This window comes from Mustela erminea, chromosome 12, assembly GCF_009829155.1.
Source record: "Mustela erminea isolate mMusErm1 chromosome 12, mMusErm1.Pri, whole genome shotgun sequence".
In the NCBI taxonomy this organism is placed as follows: Eukaryota; Metazoa; Chordata; class Mammalia; order Carnivora; family Mustelidae; genus Mustela; species Mustela erminea.
The window spans coordinates 17,476,191-17,503,587 of NC_045625.1; the positions used below are offsets into that span (position 1 = coordinate 17,476,191).

The window sequence follows — 27,397 nt, forward strand, 5'->3', positions numbered from 1 at the left end:
CTACCATCTTGGGGGTACTCAATGTATAGGATAGAGCAGCAGGAAAAGTAGCAGCGAATGTGGTCCCAAGGCAAGACTGGGGGAATGGGTAGGTTCTGGAGGGGTATTATGGCCTCAAGCAGGGGGCTGTTATAATACCTTGACACTGCAACCCTATGCCATTTCCAGCTTGGCCTCAAACCCTGGAGTTGGGGTAAAATCCCCCATGGCAGCAGAAGAATTAGGGGGCTTTGCCTACCTTGGATTCTTTACCTCGTCCTGGGTTCTACTTCCCTAGAAGGTAGGTGGTCAGAGACCATTTCACTTCTAATCCCAAAGGACTGCACCGTTGTGCATGCCCTACATGTTCCAAGCCTCCGAGTGCAAGCTATCTTGACATCTCAACACTTGGCCTTGCAGTTTCTGCAACTCTCCTTCTCCCAAGGACAGTATTGGCTAGGAGCTTGGGAAAGGAAAGACTGAGTATGTTCCAGTCTCTCTCTGCTCAGTCTCCCAAACTGCCCTCAACGCAGATGTTTGTTTGGGTGCGTATGCATGCGTGTGTACTAACCACATATGTGCACACTCCTAAATATAGAACATGTTTCTTGCTGTGGTTGTGTGACAAATGATGAGAATTGTAGGCTCTGGGACTGCACACTTGTATATGCAATCCTTCTAAGACTTTGGGATAGGATTCCATTTCATCATCCAACATGGCGAGACTTGGTTCATGCGCCCCTACTATGAGTCCTTCCTGGGTGAAATTAAAGGCAGACCGGTTGGGTGCTAAGGATCCCTGGTGTGGGGAGGCCATTCCGTTGAGCAGCTGACTGTGAAATCAATACCAAAGGGATGCGGGTCCTGGCGCTGGGAATTCTTTGTCAACTCCTTGTCCTCCTTAGCCATGGCTGTACCCCCGGAGGTCTTTCCGGCTGTGTTCTTGGGCCTGGGGGTCCCGACAAGCACAGTCACCTTGTAGGTCACAGGACATAGGGAAAGGGGTGACCTGCAGAGACAAAGAAAAAAGAGGTGAGCCAGAGGGTGGGGTCTGATATAGTAATTTTCAGAGAAGCAGTGCAGAGCAGGACAGTGACTGGACTAGGGGGTGGGGGTGGGCAGCAGATTGAAGTTCAAGTCCTACCTCTGCTTCTGGCTAGCCCTGTCATAACTTGTATAAAAATCATTAGAACAGCAACTTTCATTTTCAAGGGCATTTATGATGGGTCACTCAACTCTGTAAGATAGGTACTAAAACAATCACCTTTTACAGACAGGGAAACTGAGGCTCTCTGAAAGGGGCAGGCAGTTGCCCAAAGTAACAGGTGACAGACATGGTATTTAGTATAGGCAAGCTACTCCTGAGCCCCAGGTTCCCAGCTGTAGAATGGGTATCTATCAGCCCTACCTAGCCCTGGAAAGTCTAAGGGCTGAAGGAACTCATGGGTGAAAAATTGCAACACACTGTGCCAGAGCTGGTTGGTGAGATCAGCACAATGGAATATTTAACTTCCAGGGCCGTTGGGGTGGTCAAGTGAAAGAAGGTATATGAAAGTGTCTTTTAAGAAAGACAGACGTGTGCTAGGATTTTTGATTTGGGGAGGCAAGGGTGAAAACAACAAGAACATGTCCCAGCAAGCTCAGACTGCTTTCCAGGAGCCTGAGCTCTGGGTGGGGGACGTTTCACGTAGAGATTTTGCATAAGGTTTGGTTTGAAGGCTCTCAGGAGCAGATTTTGAGTAAGAAAGGGTTAGAGGTGTACAATGTGGTTTGCTATCCACTAATGTTATGAAAGCTGGGGAAAAATTAAACACACACACACACACACACACACACACACACACACACACACAACTTTTTTTAAGTGGGGAGGGGCACCTGGGTGGCTCAGTCAGTTGAGCATCTGAATCTTGATTCAGGGTCTTGGGATCCAGCCCCAGGTAGGGCTCTGTGCTGGGCGTGGAATCTGTTTGAGCTTCTCCCTCGGCCCCTCCCCCTCCTCAAGCGCATACTCTCATTCTTACTCTCAAAGGGGAAAAAAAAAAAAAAAAACAGTGGGGGAAGAAGCCTGAATTTTGGTCCCTGTCCATCCCTTCACATGCTCTGTGACCTTGAGCTGGCTTTCCTTTCTAGAAACTGAAAGAATAAATGTCTTCTCCACACAGCCGATGACCTTTCCAAAGAGCACACTGCAGTCCCTGCTTGAGCCCCAGCCTGAGCTAACGCAAGCGGATTTCAGATTTCACCTCATTGCATCATGATATTTGCATATAACTTTTCCCAGAGGGTCCCCCATCTGCGCAGATGGGTTTAATGACCTCATTCGCCTCCTGCCTAGGCAGGGTCTCCAAGTGCTCACACCATCCCTGAGAACATCTTTGTTCTCCAAGCGTGTGGACTCATTCTCTGTATCGAACTCTTCTCTCTGCTTCTTGGCCAGTCTGCCTTCCCTCCCTCCCTCTCTCTCTGTCCTGCAATTTTGCAATAATTGAAAAGGGGAAGATTAAAGTATAAGCCCCAGCTCTCTCACCTACTCCTGTGACCTTGAGCTTGCAAGGATTTCCCCAAGCCTCAGTTAGTTCATTTGTTAAATGGGAATAATGAATGCAAACACCTCTTGAGGTTGTGATCGAGGGTAAGGGAACAGACGAAAACCATGTAGCTCCCAGTTCTTGGCATAGGCTCCTCACTTAGATCAATCAAACGACAGATATCTCCTCCTTTCTCCCTCAGTGAGGCAGGAACCACCTCAGTCTTGTTCTTTCTTGTTTTCTCAGGGCCTGAGCCATCGGATGAATGAATGTCTGTTCATTTCTCCATCTCTTACTGACCCTTTCACTATACACATGACGAGCACAACTGCGTTCCCTCACATTAAAGTACAGCATTCACAAGAACAGGGAGCATTCTTACAGATGCTCCTTCTGTGCCACGCCTGTCCTTCTGCTTAGGACTACTTGCTGTCCCCTGCTCAGGACATTTATTTCCCAGTCATCATGTCTTGGTGGAGGCTGTGCCTACCAATCTAAAGTATGTTCCACAACCTCAGTATCTCTAGGAGAAGCAGAGAATGTTAGAATTGGAAGAGACGGAGAAGGAAATCCCCTGGTCCAAGTGGGGACACCGATGGCAGAGCCAAGTCTAAATCTAGTAACTGAGTTCAAGTGGGGAGGGTACCATCATGGCAGCCAGGAGGCCTGGATGGGGATCCTTGCTTGACTTGTAGTCACTGAGCAATTTTGGGAAAATCCCTCCACTGTCCTGATCCTTCAAATCTACATCTATAAAAGGGCGATTTTTAAAAACACTATTTCGTATGGTTGCAAAGATCAAGAATACACATCCAGAAGCCCTAGGAGATGCCTGACATGGAGTACATATGTGCTGAATCAGCTCTCATTTCCATCTGGGGACAGCCATCTGGGGACACCTCTGCTGCCTGTTGTCCCTCTCTTCCACTTCCCTGACTTTAGCAGCTTCTTTGTCCTCAACTCAACCCATCACTGTATCTGTTCTCGTCTCCTGCCCTTGCCCACATTCTAGCATTAGAATGATCCAGTCACCTCCTACGTCCTGTGCACAATTCTCTCCATCTCCGTGACCCTTCGGAGATGGTTTCACTCTGATTTAGTGCACATGCTGTCTGCTCTGCCGCACATAGGCAAAAACTGAACAGATCTCTTAGAATAAGACCCAAAGTCCTTACCATGAAATCAAGGCCCACTTCTCAGACCTCTCCTGGTCCCTTCTCCCTCTTACTCTCTGTGGCTTATTTACTTCTTGGTTCCTCAAATACTCCAAGTGTTTTCCTACCTTTTGGGGGGGGGGCATAATCAAAACTTTATTGAAAAACTGACACCAAAGTAAGAGATCACTCTTGTATACCTTACAAAAGCATAATTACATTATGTTGGTATTTTAACTGGAATTACTGAACTGACAAAGCTTTCTGGGATAGAACCCACATTCAGGAGGTTGTGTAGATCATTAATGTTGCTTCGTCTTCTGTGAGTCTGGCCTTTCCTCTGTCGGCTGGCCAAACACTGTTGACCAGCCCACACAAAGAACCACCCTCTGGCAAGTGTCCAGCCATTTCCATGCCTCTGCCCTCAGTGCTCGTGCCTGGGCAGCTCATCTTCCACGCTTCACGTCTCATCTCAGATGTCACCTCCCCCCACACTGGTCTGACCAAAGATGGCGCCGTCACCTACGTGCAACTTCAGACCATCCCATGGAAGCCCTTCTTGTCCTAGAATGCTCTGTACTTGGATGCCAGCTCCACTGGGGGCAGGGGGGCTATCTGTTACTGACCCAGGACTTTATATGTCACATAACAGGCACTCGGTGGACCCATGAACGGAGGAACAAATGAATGCAAGCATACATACCCAGAACACAAGGTAGGGAGCCTCCGCTCTTGCCCTTGCTTACTGTGTGACTACATATAGGTTACTTCCTTTCTCTGGGCTTCAGTTTCCCTACCTGTACACCAAGATTTAATTTTAATGGTCTTGATCTTCCCACCGTCCAAAAATCCTTCTCAGCCTGAGCAAAAAAAAAGCAGAAGACCAAAGGTCTGGCCAGAAAGGATACAGGACTTGAGCCTTTCTCTCACAAACCCTGTTTTGCGCGTTCCCCTTTCTGCCATCCCCAGTTCCTTCAGCTTCTCCAAAGTCATCAGCAGGGAAGGCCATACCACCAGTGAGCTTCTCTGGCCGGTCTGGCCATCCTGGCCAAGTGTGCGTGATATGACCTTTCTCTTCCCTCTCTCGGTTAACCCAGGCAGTTTCAACATTCTCCCAAAGAAACATGTCTGGAAACTGAGGGAAGGAACCCCAAGTCAGAATATAACAGAGTCTGGAAGGTCCGTTCTCGGGAGGTGGATCTGCAGCCTCCCTGTCCTCCCTGCCTGCTTGTACATGCAGCTGCCTCTCCTGAGTTCTTGCTAGGAGTTTACTGGGGAGACAAGCCTGGGTTCTGGTGTGGGCTCCATACAGGCACTGCTTGGCTTTTGGCAAGTCCTTGGCCCGCTGGGGACTCTGTCTCCCCACCTGGAAGGCAAGAGTCCTTGGAAAAACCTCACTGCATTCTGGTGAGGAGCCAATGCAGTAATGTCTCCAAACAGCTCACAGAGGTCCTCATGCAGAGGAGATGGACAGCGTCTTGTTCTGGCCGCCTGCGGCCTCTTGAGTCTTAGCAAACTGCCTGTTCAGAGCTTGCCCCAGGGTCTCCTCTTGTCACAAGCTTCCTCCCTGATCAAGGGCCTGCGAGTGGGAGCAGAAGGATAGAGACTAAAGCAGCTCTAGCCACTTCCCAGGTGTTCCTTAGTCTGGCCTGGAAGAAGCAGGTGCACACCTGTGAACACCACTTTAACACACACACACACACACACACACACACACACAAGCACTTCCAAGGGCCTTCCACGTGCCGGGTAATTCCTACCTGCTAGCTATTCTGCGCACAACCCCATGAGGCTACTATTGTTAGTGATCCATCTTGCAGATGAGAAAATTGAGGATTCAGAATGTTTAGAACAAACGAACTTGCCCCAGGCCTCATTACCCATCAGTAACTAGCTGATGTAGGATTCTAAAGTCCACTCCAAACACTGAGAGCTTTTCAGCCAGCGAGAGTAAGAAGCCTCCTCCTTCACAACCTGGCTGGGCTGACTGCGGCTTTGTCTTTTTACAGCCAATAGCCTTTTATCCCTTTATTATGTGCCTGGCTGAGTTAACCCAGGGTACATTATCTCACTCACTCTTCTCGGCAGCCCTAATAAGGTAGCTATTCTTGCTAGCCCCGTTTTTCCATTCTCTGAGGAAGGTAAGAGGCATGGAGGTAAGTCACTCGGCTGGCAGGTGGCCTGTGATCTGAATCCTTGGTGCTGACCCCCCGGGAGCCAGGGTCCCCTTTTGACAGAGGAAGAAACTGAGGCACAGAAAAAAGGGCCACATGCTGGTAAAGTCAGCTCTGAGCCCAATTCCCAGATTCCCTGATTCCCCAAGCAGCTTCCCACTATCTCCCCCAGATGGCCTCCCAAAGAAACCTACCACCCACAGCACAAACGCTGTGGTGGCCGGTTTACCTCTGGGATTCCCAGCACCATGCGGCTACGCTATCCCATAAATGGCTTGGCCACCCACTCTAGGATTCTGTCAATAAGCCCAGGTCAATGACTAAAGGCCGGGATTCTCTCCTTTTTTTCCCTCTGTGGTGGAGATGGTGCTCAGGCACAGGGGTTTCTCCTCTGGGTGAGTTGCCCAGGATAACACCTCCATCTGTGGGTATGTGTGTGTGTGTGTGTGTGTGTGTGTGTGTGTGAGCAGCTCAGGAATGCAGCCCAGGCAAATCCACCACAAGGCCCTGGCTGCAGGTCCTCTGATGCTGGGAGGCAGGCAGGGGCGGGACTCTGACTCAGACTCAACAGGGAGGTCACAAGCAGAGTATGTGCCCTGTGGGGAGCAAGACGTATCTTATGCCAAATGTCAGAAAGCCTGACTGTCCGTCCGCCCACTGTGGGAGCTTGGGCAAATCATTCCACCACTCTGAGTCCCAGGGACTTCATCACATTAATGGAAAGGTTTAATGAGATCAAGTAGATCAAGGTGTGATGTCAAGTACAAGGACTCCTTGTGAGCTCCTTGGAGGTAGGATCGATACCAGCCTGGCACAGGGCATGGAGGAGTCCGTAAGTGCAGAGGCTTGTTTCAGTGTGGATTGGGGAGGGCAAGGTGGAGAAAAAGGAACGAGATTTGGGTTTGATTCCTTTCCCTGTTGGTGACTTAGTGTGTGCTCTTAGACAAGTTACTTTCCTTTGGGGGACTTCAGTCTCTCTATTTGTAAAATGAAGGTAGTAATAGTCCTGCCCATTGGAAATATTTCAGATAAAGCATAAAATTCAAAGACAGCACTTAGCATGGTTCATGGTATATAATGTATGCTCAGGAAATGGTGGTGACGGCGGTCATGATGATGTTGACGATGGTTATGAGGAAGGTAACTCTGGGTCAAATGAAAACGAGTGTCTAATTCAGCCACATGGAAAAGTCAAAGCTACACCTCAAACAGGGAAAATCACAACACTCCAGAAGTCAGTGATTTTTTGGGACAAGGAAGAGTTAGTGCAGTCTGTTTAGTCATCTTCCTGTTGTCTTTTACTAATCTTCCAAGGTAAATATGTCCAGCCCCTCTTCCACGAAGCCTTCTAGGATCCTCTAGACTAGTTCAGTGCTTAGAATCATTGAACACTCCTACGCTCTGTGGATAAGGCTCAGATTCCCCAGCTTGGTTTAAAAAGCCTGCTCAAGGCTCATTTTCTTACCTCTTATTACTTACCTCCCTTCTCATTCTGTGCTCTAGCCACAGGCAGGGAATTGTGGTCTCTTGAATATGCTTCCTTGTGACGGGGCCTCTGCACAGACTGCGCCCTCTGCCAGAAACACTCTTTTCTCTCGCATCCTAATCTCTGGTCCTCCACCCCCCCTACCCCTTTTACCTAGCTAAGACCTACTATGCTTTTCATGTCTCACCTTGGGTGTTTCCTTCTGCAGGAAGCTTTGCTGACTCTCCTCACTGGCTCTATCTCTGATAGCACTTAATATACTGTAAACATGTGGCCACTAGTTCACAAGACATGAACTCAGCATGGCTGAGACCAGGTCCATCTTGCTTATGGCCTAGAACAGTGTCCGTCACATAGCAAGTGCTCAACAGTGGGGTACTTCAGAACGAGGGATACATAACGTGCATCTGTTTGTTCAATACATTATTGAACAAACAGATGCACATTCTTGACCTCAAAAAATTTCCATTTGGTCAGCAAGGGGGTAGGGATTATGAGATAATAAATACATTTTTCTAGTATAAGCCAAGGTGATCAGGGTTATAAAAGAAAGAAAAGTGGAATCCAAAACAAATGGGTACATGAGTGCCAGGGAAAATGTAAGGTGGGTGGTCAGGATGGAGTTCACTGAGAACTTGACACTGGGGCAAAGACTTGGAAGAGGTGAGGGAATGAGTCATGTGGATGAATGGAGAAGAATGTTCTCGGCTAAGGGAGGAGCCAGTGACAAAGTCTGTAAGACAGGAGGACACCTGGCCGGACCACTGGAGTTCAGTGAGGGAAGGTACTGATAGGAGGGGGTAAGGTCAGAGAAGGGTTGTGGGGAGGCAGAACACACACGGCCTTATAGACCATGGGGGGGCCTGGTTTCAGTCTGAGTGCGATGGGGAGACACTTGAAGGGCTTTCCGCAGAGGTGTGAGACCACCTTGCTTTAGGAGGTAGACTTGCTTTAGGAGGACCATTCTGGTTGCTAATTTAAGGTCTAAGAGGCAATGATGGACATCACCAGCTCTGCAGCCTAAAACACAACCCTTTAGTTTGGACCAGCCAGCAGTGTGGAAGGCTGCCGTTAACCTAACGATTGTTAGAATGATCAGACTCCTTAGACCAGTGGGCTATGTTGCGGTCTAATGTCCTTTCCTATAAACCCCGTTTTCACTTAGATTTAGCAAATAAATATTACAACCCTACACTTCATGTCATCAGTTAGGCATGCCGTCTTGTGCTGAGACATTTCTGGGATTCATTTCTCCCTAATCTTTACTGGCCCCTGACCCCAAATAACCTTCAGGTTCTCACCAATGCCGTGCGGAGAATCCTTAGACATCAGTATCATCCAAATGTCAACAGATAAAAGCCACAGGTGAGCCGGGCCTGCCCAGGGTCACAGAACTAAGTCACAGAGCTGGGACTACACCCCAACTTCCCAGACATCATCCAGAATCAGTCTCTTAGCAGCTGTCTAAAACACGACCAAAAGTAGTGTTCCAGGCCACCCCGCCTTACAAAACCTTGCTATGTTGAATGGATTAAGGCTGTTTCCCCTTCTTCCATTAAAGCTCCAACACATGCTTCCTTAGGATGATTCCAGTTGTGAATGAATTTTTTCATTGTTGCTATAAGGGTAAATTATTGAAGCAACCATTCTGGAAATCTGCTCTGTATTCGAGACTCCTCAAGGCTCCAACAGGAAAATAATAAACTGACATGCTGAGAAGCCGGGTCCTGCCCCTTCCTGTCTGCCTCGCGCTGCAGACAGGTGTCTGGATGGGAAAACGGTCACCCCTGTCAGACGGAGTTTCCTGCACTGTCTTGCTCTTGTCTGCCAGCCGGGCCCAGGTCACCCCACGAGGCAGATGTGGGGAACAGCTGGTGTCTGGACAAACAAGGAAGGAAGGATGAAGGGAGCAGACAGACATCATTCTGGGCCAAGTGACCAGGAGGCCCGAGCCCCGGAGACTGGGAAGAGGTTAAGTTAGAGAGTTGGCTAGAAGGACGTCTGGGAGAAGATGCTGTGTGCTTGCCCCTTAGCCTTGAGTTCACACCCGCGACTCCTGTCCAGGCGAACGAGGAAGGGAGAAGTCCACCCACCAGGGGAAGGGCAAAATGCCTGGGCAAGAGGCAAGTTCGAGGTTTACGTCGAGCTGTAAATAGCTCGATGTTTACAACGGGGGTTAGAGGTGACTGCCTTGTGGCTTAGGCTCACCAGGTTCCCCTCTCAGCTCTACTACTTGCTGGCCATGGGACCTCAGCCCTTCTCAGCCTCAGCGGCCTTGGCTATAAAAGGAGGACAACAAGACACCACCTACAAGAGGGCGACTGTGATAGGAAAAGAGATGACACATGCAAAAGCAGTTACCACGATGCTTGGCGTATCGCGAGCCCTCCATGAACGGGAGTGATCGTCGTTCGGAGCCCAGAAATCCTAAATCCTACACTCAGTTCTGCCACCCCGTGCAAGTGAGTTCACTTCTCTGAGCCTCCACTTAGTCTACCTTGTCGGGTTTTCCTGGGGTCTCAGAGTGAGACAAGAGGCACAGAGACTCCCCACCATGGCCAGGCACATAGTATGTGCTCCGCTAGTGACATGACCGTCACTGAAGAAGGTGCGTGAAGCCAATCTGCCCTCTCAGTGAGCTTCTGAGTGCCAGGCTGTGTTCCCCGCGGGCAGGGAACTCCCCACGACGGGTACCCCGGGGCCAAGAGTTCAGGCAGGAACTGACCAGGCCCGGCAGTACAGACCAGGGAATGAGAGGGCGGAAGCCAGCCTCTGGCCCCTCTCCTGCCGCTAAGAGCCTTCCTGCTGGGGAAGCTGGAGACAGAAACCAGGACTTTTTTTCCACTCAGAGGAAACTGCTGTCTGGGACGTCAGGGATGGCTGGCAAGGCTGGGCGCCTCAACGACTCCCCACCCTGTCTTTGCTGCTGGGAAAAGCTGCTTCCACCTTTGCCAAGGGGAGGGGTCCCCTATCCAAGGTTCCCTGGCAGTCGGGGCTTGCGGTGAATGGTCTCCAACCAGAACTGGGAGGGTTAGGCCCAGGCACACGGAGGACTCAGCCCCCTGCACAAGAGCGAGCTGGGCTCTCGCATCAGGCAGGCCTGGGGTTCGCGTTTGGACCTCGGCACTTGCGGCCAAGTGAACTCAAGCCCATCCTGCGAGAGCTCTGAGCCCACGCTGGCTCACCGGGGCACGGGGCCTGACAGTGACCTGTCGGAGAGGCCACAGGGATTCAAGAAGCTGACGGAGGACACATGTCTGGCAGGATGTCTGAGAGCCACAGCAACTCACGGAGGGGTGACTCTTTCCTTCTCTGTTTCTCCACCTGCCGTCTCTGTCTCAGTAAACCAGCTACTGCGGGAAGTGGAGCTGGGCAGGTGTTAAGAGAGTGTGTTGAAGCATTCGAGAAGCGGGAGCCTATTTAGAACTTAAACTGGGGAATTTAAACGGTAGGAAGTATGAGCTTAATCTGAGATCCCTTTCTCCTCCGGAAGTCAGACTCCCAGGAACCTCAAATCCGAAGAAAGCCTCCAACGCTGTGAGTAACGAACAACTCTGGCAAAGCCATAGGTACCAGAAGAGAAGCGGGAGGCCCGGTCACCCACACTTCCCATGCAGTGCCACAGGCCTCCCCGGCCTGTCTTCAACCACCACTCACCCTCTCCAGGAAAGCTACTCACTCTTCAGGGCTCAGTGTAAACATCGCTTCCTCAGGGAAGCCTTTCCTGACCTTCACACGGGTCTCCGTAACCTCCCGCACCTTTCCTTTACTGCCCTTGGACAAAGGCACTACAGTGCCTGGCTGGGCACCTCATCACCTAACGCCTGGCTCCCCTAACAGCCCGTGAACTTCACAGGGGCAGGTGCCAAGTCTGTCTGGACTGGGCCCCAGGTACGCAGCTCGGTACAGTGCTGAGCCCTCATAGACGCTCGAGGATCATGCATCTTACTGCGCGAAGGAAGCTTGGCGCTCTGCATTCCACAGCCCGGGCCGGCAAGGAGGACCACCAGGGTAAAGTGGAAGAAGGGCGTCTTTGCACCCCCAAAGCCAAAATTACATACATAATGTGGGTAGAAAAGGAAAGAAAGGAAAAAAAAAGAAAAAGACTAGGAAGCATATTCAGAACTGGCGAAGAACGAACAACTCTGGGTCCCTTCCTAAAGAGGCAGCACTAAGGGCCGGGACACGTCTGAAATTGTTGCAGCGGCACCCAGAAGGAACAGAGGGTCAAAATGGCCATTTGGTGTACATAGATGTTTTTTCAAGTGACTGTAATCATTTGGAATCCGCACCTGAAGCTCAGTCTCATGACTTCATGTTCCTACCACGCGCTCTGTAGAAACAGCAATCCATTTAAGGAAGTCTCCCAATAAAAATAAATTAGTTTTTTTTTTTAATGTTTTTGTATATAAAGTTATAGTTCATAGGAAAATTCTTTTAATCGGAGCTGCTCTTGCTCCAATGGATGGTGTCACATGACTACTTCGTCATAATTCTACCCAAACTTCTATTTAAAACACACACTTCATTGTCCATTCACTTTCGAAAACAGACGCCGACAAATGAAACTGACGCTATTGTACTCTGTATTCATCTGGCACCAGGCGTCAAGAGCCTTATAAATGCTCACACCTTTTATCCTAGTCATTTCAGTTCTAAATGGCAATTGTGAAGGAACAGAGCCGGAGAAATATTTACCTGCAAAGATATTCACCAGCCTGATTATTTATCATGGTGAGAAACTGAAATAACCCACAAGTTAGAAAGAACGGCCCAAGGTGAGTCGTTCCACAGATCATGATCCATCACAACCCTCTAATAAATAACAACAGAGCAAAAACGATCACCAGAAAGTTTATAATCATATCAGATCATTCTTCTGTATATGATTTCCTGTGCTAAGGCAAAACAGATCAACACAGGATCCTGCACTAGAAATACTGCGAGGTACACACAGGCACAAATACCCACACGCTTACACACACAGTAAGATACGGCAGAAGGAAAAACAATGGCTGCTTCTGGGATGTAAGAAAAGCAATGATTCTGTTGTTCTCTCTGCTTTCTGGATTTTCCAAAAAGTAGAGTCTGTGTGGTTTTATAATTGGGAGAAAGATAAAATTCATTAATAGGAAATGAATTTTATTCTACTGTATTTGAGCAGAAAGTATTGACTTTTGGTGTTTAATACATAAATCAAGGGAGGGGGCAAGTGGGCTGAAGGGTTGCCCATACAAGACCAGCTGACCCCAGGGAGCCCCAGCAGCCCTGGTCATCAAAGATGCAGTCTGACTGTGCTCCTTAGGTATTGCCCTGTCCATCCCCGTATTCTAAGGCCAGAACCTCTTTCCTAAGGAACTAACTCTTTTAAGGATGGTGCGACATAAAGGTACTTTGAACAAGCCAGAAACCTTGCTCTGTTTCTATCACTCTGCCACCATGGACAAATCAGTTTTCCTATAGGGGCCTCAGTTACCCCATTAGGAAGTGAGAAGTTAGGACCCGATAATCACTGACAGCACTCCCGCCAAGACAGACTATGACCGGCCTCAGAAACACCATTCCCCTTTCTTTAAGGAGAGAGATATTAGCTCAAAAGACTTTTTGGCTCGGATTGTAGATGACTACAAAACCAGAAATAGCTCCCCATTAACTCATTCATCACCAGAGCACTCCTCAACCCAGGCAGCCAGTCTGAACACCTCTCCCCGGCTCTCGGCTGGGGTCCCAGCTCTCATCAGGAAGAAAGTGGGGGTGGGCACTCTTCCATGAGTAGTGGGTATGCGCCCTAGTCCAATGTTTTACTCGAGACACCTGATTCACTCCTGCTAAACTCTAATATGCAAAGGAAGAAAATCACAACCGAGACCACACCCCCTAATTTTACAAAGAGATTATAAAATAATCAAAGGCTACGTCTTACCTTGGTAGCAATGTCCCATCTTCTCTCTGCCCCTATATTTTAGCCATACATCCCAGAGATGCAAGTTCTCTCTAGGATTTTACAAGCAAGTCTCTTGCCCCCAAAGCTTTTCCTGGCCACCTTCCCTTAAGTTTCAGTGTCAATGCTGATCCTCTGGTAGAGCCTTTCTCCAGCCCCTGGCCTGGGCCCTCCCAGTGCTCTATCCTTCCCTTCTAAAAGTATTGATTATACTTATATTTGTCTGCTTCCATGTCTGGCCCCAAGCTCTGAGGGTAAGGAAACATCTGCAAAGATCAGTCCATGATATTAGCTCAACTACTGCCTCAAAGAATTAAAAGAACGTAATGCCTCACAGCTTGGGGGCACATGCTGACGCTGCCAGGACAATGGGTTGTGCAGGGGGCTCCAGGCTGGGAAGTGGGAGAGGCCAGCTGGCGGTCCTGCCGGCGGGGGTTAGGGGGGTGGTGGTGGTGTGTTACCTTCTTGGTCTTCACTGTAGAGGCACAGCAGTCCCCACCATCGTAGTTGCAGAAGGCTCGGTTGTTGATGGCATCACAGTAATTGTCTCCCATGAAGGGCTGCAAGCGGGGAGAGAGGCAGAAGGAAGGTGGCCCGTTAGCATCCTATATTAGGTGGGGGCATAGCCCGGTCATTGTTCAGCTATCTCTCATGCTTTTGAAAACCCCGGTAGACCGCCTACCTGGCTTCAAATGCCAACACCCCCTTGGCCAAGTTATCACTTCCGCCATTTGTAAAGACTTACCTAGCCAACTTTTCCCCAACTCAGCTGGGGCTGCACCGGTGGACACACTTGTAGGCTGGGGTACGCAAAGCCACGGGAGAGATCACTTACATCTCTCTAAGGTTGGGCTCAGTTTTACTTGAAGAAATGAGGAGAAAATCTGAGCAGACTTCCCCTACTTTTCCCAGTAGTAGGTAATGAAAAACATAATTTATGGTACAATATAAACAACGTAATCTGCCCAAGAATTGTCAAGATTAAATGTAAGAACTCATCAGAATTTGACACAATGGTCTTTGGGCTCCCTCTTCTCTAGCACTGGAGTGGAGGTGCTTGAGGTCACATGCTTTACATGTTTGTCATCTTCTTTGTTCTCCAAATAACATGTGAGGTAAGCACTGATATTCCCACTTTTCAGATGAAGATTCTGAGGCTCAGAGCGAGACAGGGACTGAGCCCAGATCAGCCTGACAGGGCCAGAGCAGTGATTTAAATCTAAGTTGACGTCCTATCTTTTCTTTGCCATTCTGGTCCACAGCTAGCACATACTGATGTGTTGCTTTTCTTCCTCATGCCCCTCCAACTCTATGGTACCCCAAAGATGAGGAAAAGATGACAGAGTTAAGTCATTACCGATCTGAACCCAGAGTAATCTTACGGGAAAGTCAGGAGTGTCTGCAAACCCCCTGATACTTTTTGTCCCTATAAGCACTAAGCACACTGTTTATTCTAATGTTTGTTTATGAACCTCCAGCTGGTAGAAGACTGTGAGCTCGCTGAACACAAGGGCAATATCCAGTTCCTCTTGGTCTCCCTATTACCTAATTTAATGCTGGGTACAACCTAATTTAATGCTGGGTACAACTCTTAGTGATGTTTTTGAAATGGCATAGGGGCATATTGTATTGACACAGTGGAAAGGTAGTTGTGAGGGGGTTTAGAAAATCTGGGGTCTAGTCTAACAAACCTCAACCAACTGGAGGGGTTCCTTGGTGATTTTGGTTAAGTAGCTTATCTTTTCTGGGCCTTGAGCATCCCAGTTGTGAAATAAAGAGACAGGATTAGTCCATTGGTTGCTCAAAGCAATAAGCATTCCCCTTCACCCACCAAAAGCAATACAGTGTGACCCTTTAATATAGAAGGCAGGGAAGGTAAGACGTCTCTGATCAAAGTTCACGTTGGGCTCTCTAATGCTTGGTGACTCACTGATGGGAAAGATGTCATCACTTGGCTAAGACCACTGCATCTCAGCGCAACTCCTGCGACCCAATGGTCTTTCCTTCCCGTCCGGACTATCATGGAGAGAACCAAGCTCACAAGGAGTCCCTCCCATGTGGCATCCCTGGCTTTTTCATCTCTGCGTCAAATTCACCCAGGCTTTGTGCTCCCAACTCACAATGCCAGATTCCATTTCATCACTATCCTATTAGGGTCTAAAAAAAAAAATAACTTAGCAAGGCAGAACCAAGAACAGGCAACAACAGCTGTGCCCAAGTGTCTATGTGCATACGTGCATGGCTGTGAACACAAGTGTGACTCTGACGGGTATTTGCCGTAATAGAATTATTACATCCATATCTGAGCAGAGAGGCACAAACAACAAAGGATAAGCTCTTGGTTTTGTTCTGTGCCCGAGGAGATTGGCCTGTGGGACCTGTTCTTCATGATCTTTCTTCTATCCTATAAAACAGAGTAAGGAAGGAAACCAAATGTCCCTCAGAATGAAAGGAACTGGCTTGGTAAAAGGAGTAGCTGGGAAAGGTGAGGAAGAAGAGAAAAAAAATAAATGAAACTTTTTTCTCCCCCTGAAAAAAACCCTCCAGTCCCCTCACCAGCTACCCTTCACCCCTCTCCTGCAGCCACACCCTTGCCTCCATCCGCCCCTCAACCCATCCATCCTGTACTTAACCACACTCACTGAACGCTTAGTACAGGTCACATGTTGCACCGCAGACAAAGATAGGACAGTGAGACGGAGCTCATACTCCTTCAGACCTCACACTTCAGTGAGGAGACTTTAATCAAATAATCACACATCTAATTGGCCAATTTCATCTCTGATAAGAGCGACAGAGGACAGGCACCACGAGGCTGTTAAAGAGTAAGAGGACTAGACCTCATCAGGGAGCTCCGTGAAGGTGTCCCTTGGGAAATGACCTTTCTGCAGAGATCAGGAAGATGGGCAGGGGTTAATTAGAGAAAGGTGGAGAACGGAGGATTTCGAGAGGGAGCGAGTGACATGTGAAAAGCTCCGCCACTGAAGGGATTTTTCCCATCCCTGGTACTTCTCGTGGCTACTGCTCCTACTACTGTGTTCGGGCGAGCAGCTCACCCTTCGGGATCTAGTTCCAATCTCAGACCCCTGAAATGCCTTCTCTGAGCCCCCCAGGATGCTCTGTGCTTTTCTGTGGTCTGGTTACAGCTCTTGGTCCATAGTTTAGAATTCTTTAGTAGTCTACCTCCTTCATTAGACTGGGAGTTCCCGAGGGACAGGACTGCGTGTTGTCCGTATCTGTAGCCTGGACTCCCTAGCAAAACGTGGGGTGATTTGAGCAAAACTTCACCATTTATGTTCATTCAGTCAAACAATTCAGTTCTTCATGGACAGATATGTGGACGCGTGGATGCACAAGGGGCAAGAAGACACCATACGTCTGGACTCAGGAAGAAAGAGGGCACAGTGACTGTTCTCACTTGACTAAGGTCACTGTGTTTCCAGAACCTTGAGTAGTGTCAGGCCCCTAAGAGGCATCAGTGAGGCTCTGATGTACGAAAGAGTGAAGGGACCACTTTGGACACAGCTTGGGGTAGAGCGCTCGGGAGTCCCAAAACCCATCCTCAGTCCTGGCTAACTCCAGACATTCCAGGTTGATGGCTCCTGCCTCCACCCAGCATTGGTATCTCTTCCAGGCATTCCTTTCCGCCCCAGACATGAGGCAAACTCTGAGCTTTAAATTAAGAGGAGAGGAGATCACCTGCAAGGGCAAAGGCGATAAGCATCGTTGGCAGGACTCAGAGCCTGACAGGTGAGGGTCTCCTAGGCCCCGGTGCTGAGTCAAAGGAGGGATCGAATTCTGCTGTCACACTGGCTGCCCAGACTGCCGACTCAGCAGAACGAGGGCCCCGGTAATCCAAGCTTCCTTTCCTCCAAGCGTTGGACTGATCCAGAGAGATGGAAGGAAGCAATAGCCACAGCGCCCTGGCCTTGGTTTTGCCATTCCCAGCTGAATCTTGGGAGAAGGCGGGGGGAGGGGGGAGCTCTTAAAGACTACAGTGTCGAGTGCCCTTAGAAGATGCCATGTGGAGCCCCTAGTCAATATACAGAATGAAAAGTTTGATCCAGGGCCTGTCTTGACGGGGGTGATTCATGGGTGGGAGGTGGCCTAATGGAGGAGAAAAAGCACCAGCCTAGAGTCAGGAGACCCAGGTTCATAAATTGGCTCTGTGGCTTTAATGCTGTGCAATCCTGGGCCAGTCCATCGCCTCTCTGATCCTCCTTTCCCACTCCGTATAACCATTGATTAGGATTCGATCATGCTAAGAATCCTTCCCGTTTGAGTATTCCATCAAATTTCAGATCTGGCTACAGCTTTAAAAAGTCAGGTTTAGATCATCTTGAAGAGCATTTCTGACTCTGACATTCCAAGAATTTCATCAAATACAAAGTTTTCTAGAGTGCAAACTAGTCCCTTTCACCTGCATTTTCCTGAGTGGGCTCTGGAGCGGGGAGCAGACCACAGATATTTGTGCCTCCACCTGGATGTGATTTGGGGCCTCCTTTTCATTGTCAGATGAGAAGACCCACGGGGGACGTGGGGTGCACAGAATATCTCCTCGTTCCAGAGGCAGTGTGACCCCTTGAGAATACAGATGACTTTCTAAGTACTCTGCCCCTGTGCCTTCCCAGGCTGGTCACTGAGACAGAGAGACAGATCTCCATAAAGCCAAGTGCCAGGGAAAGGTTCAGCTGTGAAGTCAGAGAGGATCTTCCCATTCAGCTCTGTGGTAGGGTCTAAAGTAGCCATACTGCTTCCCGGGTTGAAGCATGAGTGAATGACAAATGTGTGGCAAAAGGAAGTGACCTGCAAGTAATGGTCAGCGGTAAAGTAGGAACTGGAAAGCAAAAAAAAAAAAAAAAAGCCTCCTATGGTTCTGTAAACATTAAATCTGATCATTTGGGTCAAATGCGTGGTATGTTATAGATGCAAAATCAGGATGACCTCCCACCCTCCCTCCCACAGGCAGCATCATGTTGAACAGAAGCTGAGGGAGCAGGAACGCCTTGGAATCCTACTTTTGTTATCCATGAAATGTATTTCTGAGTATGTTTGTTGATATCTCCGTGCCTCAACTCCCCCATCTATAAAATGGGATTGCTCAATCAGCCTATTAAAGGGCTATTCACAGCACTTTGTAGGCAAAGTGAGTGGAAGCCATGATCAATGTAAGACCAGTGATCAGGATGTTAACAACAAGAGGATCACTTCTAGGGACTCACCTCACAGCCTTTGACACAGTGAATCAGGGCGGGATGAGGATACCACTTGAGACCAGCCGTGCAGACAACTCTCTGCAGAGAGAGGGAGAGAGCAGTCAGATGGGTTTGGGGCTGGGAGGAAGCCATCTCGTCGTTGGCATCCCACGCAACCACCCCACATCTTCTTGGATCTTCCAAGTCCTGTCTTCACCCTGGCATTTACATGGATAATTTGCCCATGGATAATTGTACTTGCAGTAACAGGAGCCATAAGATTACAAAAGTATTTGTGTTTGCTGTAGGTATGATCCTGTATCTCCCTGGCAGGAATGAGGGCTGAAGAAAAGCAGAACTGGGGGATGAAGACGCGGTCAGAAAGGCCCTTCAGGAGATTCTTGGCTGATGTTTGATCCATGGGTGGAGTTAGGAACAAGGTGGGAAGAAGGAGGAAGGGCAGAGGATACATACGGCTGCGGCAGGGAGAAGAGAGAATAGTGTGGCGCGGGGTTTTCCTACACATGGGCTGAGGACCACGTTCATCGGGGTCCCTGTGGGAGCTCATGAGGAAGGCACATACTTCAGAGTCACCTTGGATCTAATGCATCCAAATCTCTGAGGCCAGGGCCTAGGACTCCGCAGTACAAGCCTGCCAGATGACTCTGATATGCACTACAGTGCGAGAGCAGTGGCCTGGTTCCGAACCCTTGGAGACACAGAGAACCTTTCTTGCCTCCACCTGCCACCATGCCCTATGGGCCACTCCAAGTTCCCTGACACTGTCCACACTGCCACACCTCTGTGACCTTGTCCTTGCTGTTCTTCTTCACTGAAATGCCCTTCCCCATCTTGTCTCCTGGAGAACCTTTAGTTCTCTTTTGCTCGGCTGCTCATGACTTCCTTCCCCTGTGGTGCCTTCCCCAACCCCCCTCGGAGCATCTAGGTTTGCATGTGTGTATTTATTTATAACCTCCTTTAATAATAATAATTGTTACTATGATAATGACAACCAAAATATATGGAGTTCATTTGTGGTGCTAATTACTTTATGCCTTATCTTATTTATTCCTTGTTACCATGCAGCGAGTTGGGCATGAATCTTGGGTGATAGGAAGAATGAATACCCCAGGCTCCATAGCTGTTTCGGGAAGAAACCAGGACTCAAGACTGAGCACTCATTTTAGAAATGATTTAAGGAAGCTCATAACATAAAATCCAGTAGGAGGATAATTTTTAAAGGAGGTGAAAAGAGAAAGATGAAACTGGGAAGGTACATAGCATCAGGACTGGGGCTAACGTGATGTTCCCAGAAGCTCCTTTCTCTATGTCTTACATGTCATGCCAAAATTATAATGGTTTCTTTAAAAAATAAAATGAAAACAACCTGGAGGCAAATGCTTAGATCTGCAATGAGAGGTTAGTGTCAGGGACCAGCCGTAGAGGGCTATGTGATCAGGTCTTGCTCTCCTGGATGACTGCCAGCTGATTAATTTTCATTAAGAAATGAACAGTCATATGGGTCAGAATACGGAAAATCACATGACCAACCCAGTTTCTCCCCGAAGGCAGACCTGTATGGGAGCCCCACCATAATTAAGTTTCTTGGCGAGCTTGGAACAAAGGGAATCATGTGACTCCAAGAGCGGGCTAAGATGGGTTGGTGCCTTTCTTTTCTGCCCCACAGCATCCGTGGTTCACCCTTGGGTCATCCATGCCTAGAATGGCGTCTGGCACATGGAGGATGCCTCATAAATGTTTTTGTTATAAATGAATGGAGACATCTCAAAATAGAGATGATTTTTATTAATGGGCAGGGTTTTCTTTACTTGACTTCCTCTGTTCTAGAACATCAGAAGAGCCCTTACCATGCCTAGCACAATGTCTAGAAGACCGGTTTAGCATAGGCAGAATTAGAGTCTTAAACAACCAACCCAAGCTGAAGGTCTGCCAACCAGTCTTGCCATGGGAAGTCTACTACGTAGACTACATCACTACTACACCCTGCCCCTTTCTACCTTTTCCTAATACACCTAAACGAGGTGACATGCGGGAAAGACCTTGGGCATGGGCTGTGTCAGGTGTGGATGCAATTCGACTTGAAATTGCTGTGTCAATTTCCACTCTGAGGCTGGGTTCTCCTGTCTGTGAAATGGGTCCCGAAAATCACCTCATGGGCTTGTCGTGATGATCCACGGAGATAAATGGTACGGGACTGATTAACTGAGGACCTGGGTTTGACACATTTCTGTGTCTCCCCAGGATCCAGCCTGGAGCAGAGCAAACAAGTATATGTTGACCAGATGAAGGAGTGTGAGTGGCTTCCGGTGCTCCTTTCTTCCAGCTTAGCTACTCTGGTGCCCTCTGCTTCCCAGCCACAGGGCCAGAGGTGGAGAGAATCACCTGCTTTCATCCTCTGTGAGACCTGACCCAGGATTTCATCTTTGGTTCTGAGAGTCTGTCCCCAGCCAAAACCCATGGGTGCTGGAGGGGCCCTTGGTAATGGCTCAAGTAATCGAACACAGCAGGGTCAGGATCCACAAGTGAGTTGATGCCCATCCCTCCCCCTGTTTATCCGAGAGAGCTAATTTAATTCGCCTGTAGGAGTGTTGTGGCTGTACAAGGCTCTGTCAGCTGAGGTTTACCTGGACGTGAGTTCAGAGAAAGGACTTTTATACTATCCGCATGAGCCTGTTGATCTTTCCAAGGCTTTTGGATTTTCCACTATTCCTTAGGGCTGCACGCCCTACCTGTCTCACTACAGGGCCCCTCTGTATGTGAGCAGAACTGGAAGAGGGCAAGCAGCGAGAGCTGCTAGGCTGTTTACACCACAGTTTGGGAGATCCCCGGTGGGGGCCCTCCAATGTCAGCCTTGTTCCTTCGGGTGCTAGAGGGAGACCTCTAGCCCAGTGAGAGTGCTTTCAGGCCAGGTTTTGTAAGGCGGCTTTCGTTTCCTGCCATGGTGCCTAAGAAGAATACATTGTCCTTTCTTCCCAGATGCAGTGACCTTCAGCATCGCCATGGCCAGCACCACCATCATCTTCATCACCATCACAGCACCGTCACCAACCCTGTCATCATTATCCTCATCCTCATCCGCACACGCCCTGTCCTCAGATCTTTATTTAATTCTTACCCTAACTACAGGAGAGGTACTATTTTTGAGTCTGGGCTACACGGAGGAAACGGACCGCAGAGCATTGACCAACCTGCTCTAAGCCATGCACGTAGGCAAGGACCATCGGGAAGTAGGCCCGCAGCTCCCTGATTACCAGATCTGTATTTAAACCCTACGCTCTCCTTCACATTCCCCTAGCCCCCAAAACTAGAAATATAAAATAGTTTATTTACTCTCTGGCCTGCCGGAAAGACCAAGGTTCAGGAAGGTGGAAGGGCTTTCAGAGGAAAGTAGGCAGGGGGCTGGGAGTAGGCAGAGTGTCTCCAAGATTCCAGGATGAATCCCAGGGAAGATGCGGTCCCAGGCAGAGTTTAAGACCGGTGAGAAAGCATCATAAGAGAGCCTCCCCATCCTAAGACTCAGATTGAACACCCCTTCAGATGCCATCTACCATGAGCCCTCTTTTCTCCTTGATCCTCCCTTTGATGTGTAGGGCTTTCGGTGAATGAATGATATCGTTTAACTTATGTTTGCCATTCATTATCACGTACAGAGCTTCGGGGTTTTCTTTATAAGCCCAGGCACTCGGGGTGGCTGGGTGGCTCAGTGGGTTAAAGCCTTTGCATCCGGCTCAGATCATGGTCCCAGGGTCCTGGGATTGAGCCCCGCATCGGGCTCTCTGCTCAGCGGGGAGCCTGCTTCCCCCTCTCTCTCTGCCTGCCTCTCTGCTTACTTGTGATCTCTGTCAAATAAATAAATAAAATCTTTGAAAAGCCCAGGCACTCTTCAGCCTGAATGCCTTGTGCTTAAAGAATGCCTGCCGTTTAGAAGGACCTCATCAGTGTTTCTGAGTGAGTGAATGAACCAGTGACCAAATGAGTGAATGAGAAATCTCACTGGCTTCTGGACTCATCTCTCCGGCATGGGCTTCACCTGCAGGGCACACGCTGTCTGGCCTCTATACCTCGGATAGACTGGACTCCATGCTCACTCAGAACCCTTCTACCTCTGACTCCAGACCCCTGACAGGGCATTCCACGGAGTGGCCTTCCTTTCAAGAAATGAATTCTGCACGCTTTGTCTGCAAGTGTCGCATTATGATTTATAATATAGAAGGTGGTTACCTTGCAAGACGAAATGCAGGAGAATTAGCCCTGGGTTCAAATTCTGCTTCAGATGTATTAGCTACATGAACTGGGCAGTGAACACCCAGTGAGAACAGCTTCTTCGTGTATAAAATGGTGATACTGTTGATCTCATTGGAGTATGGTAGAGACAAAGTGAGGTAGCATTTGGACCTGCCTATCGGTGCCCACATATCATAGGTACTCAGTAAATGGTGACTTCCTTTTTATCCCCCCCTTAAATACCTCCCTCCCTTTCTTCTTCTTCTCCTCTCTTTCCTCCCTGCTTTCATCCTCTTCCCAGAAGCCATTATAAAATCCAAGATCCCAGATGCCTAGAGGAATCATACAAGCCTCTGAGGCCGCGAGCTGCTTTTGCCGCGCACAAGTTGAGATATAGGGGAGACTGGGGTGCTCCCTTGGAGCTGGGGGTGGAGAAGCTGCTACCCTGAATTCCAGATACCAGGGCTAGGAGTCTGCCTCATTCAAAGGTTGCAAACCAACGGCTTCCAGACTACACAACCCACAGAAATGTTCAGTCTGGCACACAGTGTGCTTGACAGGCCTCAAAATTATTTGCCAATATTTAAAAAAAAATTAAGAGATTTTATATTTTAAAGACTCCAGATTTCTTATATTCAAGACAAAGTGGGGACTCTAGCCATACTAAGCACACATTTCCACACTGCCACACGGGGCTCAAGCTGCCCTCTCGGGAAGCAGGATGTGCTTCCCAGAGTTCACCGCTGTCTCCACCTCTCCCTGCAGTCTCTCCAGCTCGGAGCCCGAGAGATATTGCCATCTGTCACTGAGTTTGTATCATATCCTTTATGAGATGTGAGGAAGATTTCTCCATGTCCCTATTGCTCCCAACAGTGCATGTGGGGCGACGGGGGTGGGGGGAGTGGGCGCTTTCAAAGGGGGAGAACTTTGAAAAAAATAAAGGGACAGAGTGTTTTTCTTTATGAAATTAAGCCTAAAAATTTTAGTACACCTGAAACTAATATAATTTTATATGTCAGTTATACCTCAATTAAAAAAAAAAAGCCAACCCAATAGACATGATCTTGGGGGCACAACCATTGCCTGGCATGGGGAGGGAATGATCTCTGGGGAGCCAGAGACCCCGACCTGGGGAGTGGTTTCAGGAGTGGCCACAAACATAAACACCGATCCAACCTTACACGGAAGATCAGCATGTGCATTAAGTCTCAGTAAGAAGAAAATTTAGAGAGTCATTTCTTAAGTTGGGTGTTTGTATTATAACACACATGGGTGTTTGTATTGCATTTTAAGTATCTGAAATATGTCTAGTAAATCCTGCTACTATTATCAATAATATCCTAGGTGTGTGGTATACAGAACGACACCCCAGGCCTGCTTCACGCACTGGTCCCACCAGCCCGGTTCCCGTGGGGATCCGACTTCGGGACTCTTGATCTATCTCTCCTTCCACAGACAGGCAAACTGCAGCTTATAGCCGTGATAGGATTTGCCCAAGGACAGACAGCAAGAACATGCCTGAGCCTGAATGAGGACCTTGGTCACTTGACCCCGCAGCCCTAAGTATTTGGCGAGCACCCACCGTGGGCTAGGCACGAAAGGGAGCACCGTGGCCTGCCTGCGCAAAGGTCACCATCGTGCTGTGCTCATCAGGGCACGAGATCTCAGTGTCCATCTCCCACTCATCTAAGTAGGCATTGTTCTCGTCACACAGGCCGATGCGTGCAAAGTACTTAAAACAGAGGCTGTCGTGTGACATGTGCCACTGTGGGCTTCGGCCGGCTCGCGTGGGCCCAGGAGAGGCAGCGGTGCCTGCCCTGTCCCAGCTGTGTGCGCAGTGAGGGCAACTTGGGAACCTGGACATCTGCCATGGGGGGAATATTGACACCACGGTAATTGGCAAATGCTACAAGTTAGAGTTCTAGATGGTGGCTGTTTTCTGGGGGTGGGGTCGGGAGGGGGTGCAGGGGGGAGCGCAGAGAGCCAGCGGTGAACAATCCCACAGCATGCTCCCTGGTAGGCGGTCAGTGAACAGTTGGTTTTTATTATTATTGTCCTACGTCCCGCAGAAACTGCACAGGCAGCTGGGAACAGCTGCCCATGAGACTGCCCAGGGGCTCTCTCCCCTTCCTCTCAGGCAAGGGGCTCCCCTCGCTGAGGTTCCACTTCCTCCCCTGTAAACCGGGGAGAGACTGAAACCCACTCACGGGGTGTGGGCTGTGTGTGTGCAGGAAGCATGACCCAGTGCCAGATTCACAGACGGCATCCAGGAAATGTCAGCTCGGACCCCGCACTTCCTTCCCTGGGGACAAAGGTAAGGGGAGGTAGAGCCCAGCCGGCCCCCACCCCTGCGCCTTCCCACCCCTGCGCCTTCCCACCCCTGCGCCTGGCCCCGGTGGGAGGCAGGCCTAAGAACATAGGACTCCCCTGCCCCCGCCCGACCCCAGGCCTCTGCTCTGGCCTGGCCTGGCTGCGCCTGCTCTAGCCGCTCTGGCCGCTCTGTTTCTGCCTAGCTCTCACCACCCAAGGGGGCAAGGGTGCAGCAGAGGCCAGCTTTTCTGCCTTATTCCTGGAAATCATCAATCTCTGCCCTTCACCCTCCTCCCTGTTTCTACCACATTTTTTTCCTCCTGGATAATGAGGCCTCCGGAGACCGGTGGAGGTCTGAACCTCGTTATGGCTCTCTCCGTAGGCCGGCATCAATAAAGGGTCGGCAGACCAGGGAACTGGGTGGGGGCTGGGACGGGCAGGCGGCGGGTGGGCAATTGGGGAAGGGGGGCTCGCGGGCTTTCCAATCCCTGGATTTATTTCACAGTGAATTATAACTGAACTCTATAGTGCCCAGGGCTCGCAGAGGGAAGGGCAGGAATGCATCCAGGGCGCAGAGAAAAGGCCTGAGTGGGAGCTGGGCCAGGGGAAACTGGTCTGAGTCCCAGGCGGAGAAGACCTCCGGTACTGGGGTATGAGGGAGGTCTCCTGTGTCTGCTGTGTGTAGGAGTGTGATGCCCCTGCCTTCGGGTATATGGAAGCAGGGCAGGGGAGAGGGAGGGGAATGGAGCTGAGGCGTGGCACTGTCCTGGCTCTGCTTCCTGGGCGACCCTGGCCTAACCCCCTCCCTCGCCGCTCCTCCGTTTCTCTGCCTGTACAATAAGGGGCTTATACTTGATCTCCAACTTCCTTGAGCTTCTGACATGGGGTTCTGTGCGTGCCCCTGGGTGTGGACAGCACGCCTGCATTCGCCGGGGTTATTCCGTGAGAGTCTGTGTGGGTCTCTGGGTTAGCAGTGGGGTAAGGCGCGCCGAAGGCAGAAAACAGACGAGCAGCACGAGGTCGGGGAAACAGCGCTGTCTAGGGAATGCACGGGAGAATCAGGGGCAGACAGAGGGGAAAGCGTATGGGTGGGCGGGATGCGGGACAAGGTGATCGGGGTCTTAGGAGAGGGGACAGAGAAACAGCGGAGACAGAAGCAGGCAACAGGGGCTCGAGTGGTAGATGGGGCAGAGAACCGTCGGGGAGAAGGAGGAAGGGGAGAGGAGGGAAGAAGAAGAATGCTGGGGTGCACAGGGGAGCCGAGTGGGTGTCCAAGGCCAGCGCCAGCGCCAGGGGCCAGTGCTGAGTAAGCCCTCGCGATCATGCCCTCAGCTCATTTGAGAAACAGTACACCTCGTATCGGGTTCTGCCTGGCTATCCGGAGCGCGATCCGCAGCAGGAGGGCATACAGCGAGCCCCACCCCCGCACCCCAGGCAGAAAGGCTGGCCGACAGGGACATCGCTGAACAGTGCCCTGCGTGCCCTGCTTCCCTCTTTCACTTTCTCCAGGTTGAGCCAGTGCCCAGAATGGGTACATGAGGGCCAGGGTCCACACTGCCCTTGAGGGCAAGAGTGGGGTCCTGCTTCACCACAGGGTCATGGATGGACCAGGTGACATGTAGACCCGGGGGAGTGGCCAGCCTCCAGCTGGACCTGGGCAAGGACAGCAGATGTCGAGAGGAAGAGCCTACAAGGTCTCTGGCCAGGGCCACGCCAGCTTGACTCTGCAGGAGAAGCACTCCCTTCGGACTCAGGCTTGGGCCCGAGCCTTCGCGCTGGGGCCCGTCGCTCACTCCTAAGATCTCCGTGTCCCCAAGTAGGGACTGCAGGCGATGTCCCTTGCTCTGTACAATAATTCTGGGGCTTAAATACTATCTCGTGTGTTGAGTGCTCCGCACGGGAACACTGTGGGTGCTTCCTAAGCAGTGGGTGTTACGTGTTCCTAGATCACTATTAGCTGCTTTCCATCCAACAAGTAAAGCAGGGAGGATACCAGAAATCTAGGCCATAGCACGCGGAGGGCCTTCTAAGAGCTGGTCTGGAGAAGCCAGATTGCACTATACTCACAGATACAGGCCCGGTCAGACAGACAGGGGTTTGTGACCCTGTCAGACAGACAGGTTTTTCTGTGTGTTTTCGGTGCCTCGGTGCCCTCGCCTCTAAACTGGGGACAACGGTCCTCTTATTCCTAGCCTGCCATCAGGATTCAGTGGAACAGTAAATAAAAGGTCCTTCGCACAGTCCTGGTCAAGGGGAAGTGTGACATGCTGGAGACCTGGAGAAATGATGGTGAACAACCCCCCCCCCCCCGCCCCGAAGAGATGTGATGAGTCAGTGACTTGTAACTCGCATCATGTGCGAAAGGACGAATTCAGGACCAGG

The 27,397-nt window shown here is 50.0% G+C and overlaps 1 protein-coding gene across 1 annotated transcript in view; it reads right to left on the reverse strand.

The window, feature by feature from the left end:
• Positions 1-625: 625 nt before the first annotated feature.
• Positions 626-27,397, reverse strand: part of PAPPA (pappalysin 1) — a 235,286-nt gene continuing 208,514 nt past the window's right edge. Inside the window, exons 20-22 of the mRNA XM_032307751.1 lie at positions 18,488-18,559; positions 13,727-13,825; positions 626-988 (exon numbers count right to left, since the gene is read on the reverse strand). Coding sequence (XP_032163642.1) covers positions 881-988; positions 13,727-13,825; positions 18,488-18,559 — 279 coding nt within the window. The 3' untranslated portion in view covers positions 626-880. The remainder of the gene's footprint in view (positions 989-13,726; positions 13,826-18,487; positions 18,560-27,397) is intronic.